Below are 5,879 nucleotides of genomic sequence, written 5' to 3' on the forward strand. Positions count from 1 at the left end.
CGTAAGAATAAAAATGGTTTAAACAACTCTAACTCCTGACTTGTGTCAGCAATAGCGTGGCCAGCAGGGACAGGGAAGGGATCTTACCCCTGTACTCGGCACTGGTGAGGCCTCCCCTCGATTCCTGTGTTCAGTTTTGGGCCCCTCACTACAAAAAGGACATTGAATGACTCGAGCGTGTCCAGAGAAGGGCAACGGAGCTGGTGCAGGGTCTGGAGCACAGGTCGTACGGGGAGCGGCTGAGGGAACTGGGGGGGTTTAGTCTGGAGAAGAGGAGGCTGAGGGGAGACCTCATCGCCCTCTACAGCTGCCTGAAAGGAGGGTGCAGAGAGCTGGGGATGAGTCTCTTTAACGGAGTAACAAGCGATAGGACAAGAGGTAATGGCCTCAAGTTGCACCAGGGAAGGTTTAGACTGGATATTAGGAAGCATTTCTTTACAGAACGGATTGTCAGGTGTTGGAATGGGCTGCCCAGGGAGGTGGTGGAGTCCCCATCCCTGGAGGGGTTTAAGAGTTGGATCAACCTAGTGCTGAGGGATCTGGTGTAGTTGGGAACTGTCAGTGTTAGGTTAATGGTTGGACTGGATGATCTTCAAGGTCTTTTCCAACCTAGACAGTTCTGTGATTCTGTGATACTCATGTTGAAGTGATCAGAAATATTGCCATTTTTTCATAAGGATTAGCCTGCATCTCCATAAATTGTCTGTGCCATCACTAGCAAGATTTATCTGACTAAATGACAGCACACAATGTGCATGTCCACATCTGAGCTGTGTAAACTTACATTATACTCCATGGAGGCAGAGCTACAGGGAGAACCATCTGCTAAAATAGACAATCAAGACAGAGCAAGTGCACCATATCCTAAAAGAAACTTTTTCCTTTTTTTTCCTCTTTATTTTTGAGTCTGCATCTTGCAAACTCAGCTGCAGGTATGTACATTTTTCTTATGTCTAAAGCTAGACAAGTCCCAGCCAAGCACTTCTCAGGCTGTGTGACTTGTAGTACTTGTTCTGTCCTCACAAAGCACATACTATACAGAATGACATCTCTCCTTCTGCACCATTATTAGGATGTCCCATGACAGGCCAGTTTCTTACAGCTATGTTGATCAAGAAGAAGGATTAACTAAGAGTATAGGTTGCCCAGAGAGGTGGTAGATGCCCCAGCCCTGGAAACATCCAACATCAGGTTGGACAGGGCTCTGAGCAACCTGATCTAGTTGAAGATGTCCCTGCTCATTGCAGGGTGAGTGAACTAGATGGCCTTTAAATGTCCCTTCCAACCCAAACTATTCTATGATTCTGTGATTCCTGCAGTATAGCTGAGGGAATTCTCTGACCTGTGTAATAAATAGACAAAGATAATTATATGCAGCATAAGATTCAGCTTGCAGTCAGGGGAAGTGCCATGCACTCGTGATAAAGCTGATTGGTGCCATGATGGTTATTTTTTTTGCAAACAGTAGAGTTGTTCGAGAAATGATTCTGTGGCAACAAATGTGAAATTAAAGTGTCTGACTGAACTTGCATTCATGCACAATACTCTGTGCAAACATATTTAAATAGATGTAATCTATGGAACAACCAGGCTTCTCTCAAAAATGGCTTTGTCAAAAATACTCAGCAGACAGCCAGATCAGACTGCAAACGTTTGATAGAATCCTGCTGCTAATTAAATTCTTTCTGCAGGAAACTCCCTCAATTTTTAATACAATTGTTGATGAACTTGTTACACTCTAAATGCTGTGGATCTTTCATTCTATAAACTTCTCATTCTATAAACTTTTCATTCTATAAATCCAGGCTTCTTGGTGACTGTGTGTGGATTATCAGGCAGTGCAGCCTAACAGGAGGTGTGCAGCAAAGCAGAGCGGTTGGCAACGCAGAGCTGACATCCACATGACACATATTTGGGGTAGTTTAATTTCAGATTTGCTCTCACCTGTTCCTGTGGTCTACAGGCCCAAGCCTGGGCGGATGGCACTAAGTGCTCTCTTGGAGCCGTCTTCTAGTTTTGTATCATCCAAAAAGCATCAGGTTTGGGTGCTACAATATGAACCAACAGCAGTAGGGCTGTACAGTTGAGACATTAAATTCAGAAATGCCTTCCCAGACTAAATTAAGGTGCTAGTATAGTTGCATCCTATGTGGTTGATATTGTACGAGATCACCCACTATAACTCTTCTTGCCCAAAACAACTGCGATCATAGAAAAAAAGAAAATGTGCAATTGCCTTTTTTTCCCGATTTTTTTTCAAATTGGAAAATTTTTGCATGAAAAATCCTAATAAGTTACTGGCCCTGCTTCCAAAAACTCCATGGCTGTAATCTATATTACCTTATACATCATGGATCCTGCAAGAATTTAGTTATGAGTAGTACCATTAATTTCTGTAGGACTATTGGAGTGAATAAAACCTTTCATTTCTTTCCAAGATGAAGATCAGGATCATAATGCATCTTGATTGGAACAGAACAATAGGCATTTCCAGAAATTATGTGAAATATTATCCACTTTGGTCCTTCCCAAGTGAAACCAATATTAAGCAAAAAAAAAAAGGGATGGACATGAAGTAGTTTATTCTGGGCAATGAAATCTGTCATCTCATGACCAGAGAAACTCTGGTCCTTTGCTTGGTCATATAATTATTTTAGTCTATGTCCACATTAAGCAAACAGACCAACACCATGCTTACGACAAATGTAAAATCTTTACCTTAGTACATTTGTAAACTGCTCTGTTGTTAATAGGAAAACCATATCATTTCATGGAGTGATAAAAATCTGTATTTTGTGAAAAAATTGTGACAAAAATTACATATAATGTGAAACCAAATTTTAAAATAGATACAATTACAAAGAACTTTGTTTTGTAAAAGATAGAATGGAAACAATGCCATTAAAATATTTACAAATTAAATGGTTTTCACTTCCAAAGACCTAACTTATTTGTGTTTAAAAGTTAAAATGAGATTTGCTACAGATAGTAACCCTTAAAAATAAAAGCACAAAAAGACAGAACAAGCATGCATTTATTATCAAAATGTGGATGTACAAGTTGTAAAATACCATAAATAAAAAAAAAAAAAAAAAAAAAAAAAAAAGGCTTTCATGTCAGCTTTGGATAATATGTCATACTTTGCACAAAGTATGTTTCTTTCTATTCAAGATAGTTCTCATCCAGAATAGATCCATGAAAACACAGACACATGTAACTTCACATTTTATAACATCTAACTATGGATCTGAGCAAAGTCTTAATGCTTCTAGCTCTCTTTACTAAGCTGCTTTTCAACTCTGGCTCAGTCAGCCATTGTTATGAATAAAAAGGTCTTTGTCATGGTTATCGTACACTACTAATGTGTCTGATCCTGCATCCACTAAAGTCACTAGCAAAACTTTGACTTGGCCAGGGTCACATCTTTTACTACAAAGCAGAATGTATAAAGTTAAAGAACAATGTGAATACATTCACGCTGCAACTTTTCCAATGGGCTTCGAGTATTTAAATGAAATTATTCAGTGTTTGGCCTATTTGACACTACATTTACGTATTTATATCATATACATCTGTTATAAACTCAACAGCAGGTTCTCAGAAACAGCTGTGTCTAGCAGTTTCACAAAATTCCAAACTGGACCATTTTAATTAATGGAGACAAGAGGGAGCAATGTAAAGCCTTCAAGATAAAGCTGGCCCCAATATAACTTTGTCTCTTGCAAGTAGCCAGAAACATGGCAATCTTTGAGAGGCTGCCTAATGAATTGTTTCAAGTTTTCTTCCAGGATTTTGAAAAGTAAAGTCTCGCTTACTTATAAAACTGTATTTTGTTGCTGATGGTCATTTTTCCAGTGGCAGAATCTAAAGAAGAGTAGGGTTGTATGTGGAAAGTCTCAGCCAGTGTGCTCTGTGGCTTTGTCCTTGGCTGGGGAATCTGCTTTTGGAGGAGTCAGATGTCCTGGGATCCGAGGGGTAAAGATGAAAGCATGGGCAGAGAGGACCTTTCCTCACCCTGCCAGGGTGGAAGTGTATGCAGGGCCGTAGCTTACTAGCTGCTGCAGCCTCTTGTGCAGCCGTGTCCCAGCAAATTGTTGTTACGTCCATCTTGGAGTTTCTCGTGGCTCTGAAGGGATGCTCTGCTGTCCATGCTGGAAGTCTGTTCATTTTGATCATGCTGTCTTCTCAATCTGCCAAAGGTTAAAAACATTTATATAGATATCATGTGCAGATAACTGTAGAAGAATGACAGCCATTGCCTGTCCTGTGGATAGCCACATGTACACGTGTATAAAACAGATTCCCTCACCATTTGATCTCTATTAACTCCCTGAGCTTCATAGCTGCCATTTCTTCTAAACACTGATGATTGCTTCCTCCTGAATATGTGCAGTTGGGTCTTGGTCTTGGCCAAATCCTGCTCACATTAAAGCCTATCATAAATCTCCAGTGGAGGACAGTGCTTTCTCTGCCTTTAGCACCTCTGCTCAAATTGTAACTTGACCAAACCTCCAGGTAGCTCAAGACAGATGAGAGTTGTTGACTGGTTACACAATGGCACACAATTCCCTCTGCTGTACTACAAAATTACCACTAACCTCCACCAGTGCAAGAGAAAAAAATGTGAGGTGAAAGTATATTCAGTAGCATTCTTATTATTACTTCATATGTCGCCAAAGTCTCCTAGTGGTTTCAAGGAATAACAACAAAATATTATCTTCTTTTGACATAATTTCTAGACAGCAGCAACAGCCCTAGTAGTCCCCACCAATCATTTTATCATCGAGCTTCTCAGCATTTCTGTCCAACACTGGTATCAACTTCTGTGATTTTACTGTGATTCATGTGATATTCAGTGTTTTCTTCCAAACAGACACAGTGTAAGTACTTTCAAGAAGGGTGTAAATATTCACTGGAAGCTATGAGGTAGAGACCAATTTTTCTGAAAACATGAACAGCTGCTCTTCTGGAGGAATTTTTCTCTGACTTTGTCTTTTCTCAAAATGAGAAACAGCTGTTGTATTTCCAAAAAAGGCACCAAGAGACACTATGGAAGAAGCTCTTTCTTACAGTAATTATGAGTGGTCTATATGATATACTCCAAAAAAACTTTGCAAGTAATGTTTAATATGTAGAAAATACTCAGTAATGGAAAAGCATGAAAAAATGAAATGTAAAGGGTCAGTTTCAAAGGCTAAAATACTTCCAGGTGGCATACAGACTGTAGGCACACCATACTGAAGACTTGGAAGAGAATGTGAAAGGACATGAAAATTCTGTCATAATTAAACAGAGAAATAAAGGAGACTATTTAAAGTAAAAATAATGAAAACACCGTCCAAATAGGTTAAGTTTAAAAGAGCACAAGCACAGGCACTTTGAACAAAAAGCGATAAGGCAGATTGAAAAAAAGAAAGATTAGAGGAAAAAATTGCTAAAAGCATTTACACTAATGGTAACTTTTTCAAGTGCACTATAACTATGATGGTTACCCGTGAGTCTAGAGGATGACTGAGATATTAAAGGATAGCACAAGAAATATGAATCCCTAACTGTAAAGACAATGAATTATCTTCACCAATGCTCACGGCAAATGAACTTAGGGACCTTCCTTTCTTTGTGAGAAATTTGTCCATCATCTCCAGTCAAATCATCAGTCAAGCAGCTTTAGAACCAGTTATTCAAATGAATGTTGACAAAGCATCAAGATAGTGGATTTTCACCCAAGGGCTCATAGAAAATTGAAGTATACAATTCCTGCACAGCTGAATGGTGTATGTAACTTACTGTTGAAACTGTCTTGGCACCAAGAAATGGAAGACAGGAAATGTGGTGGCTGCTTTTTTTTTTTTTTTTTTTTTTTTTTTTTTTTTTTTTTT

The 5,879-nt window shown here is 39.1% G+C and overlaps 1 protein-coding gene across 1 annotated transcript in view; it reads right to left on the bottom strand.

The window, feature by feature from the left end:
- Positions 1-639: 639 nt before the first annotated feature.
- Positions 640-5,879, bottom strand: part of STK32B (serine/threonine kinase 32B) — a 177,295-nt gene continuing 172,055 nt past the window's right edge. Inside the window, exon 12 of the mRNA XM_026846779.1 lies at positions 640-4,190. Within this exon, the coding sequence (XP_026702580.1) occupies positions 4,052-4,190 (139 nt within the window). The 3' untranslated portion in view covers positions 640-4,051. The remainder of the gene's footprint in view (positions 4,191-5,879) is intronic.

The sequence above is a fragment of the Athene cunicularia genome, assembly GCF_003259725.1.
Source record: "Athene cunicularia isolate RWA chromosome 4 unlocalized genomic scaffold, athCun1 chr4_part1, whole genome shotgun sequence".
Lineage (NCBI taxonomy): Eukaryota > Metazoa > Chordata > Aves > Strigiformes > Strigidae > Athene > Athene cunicularia.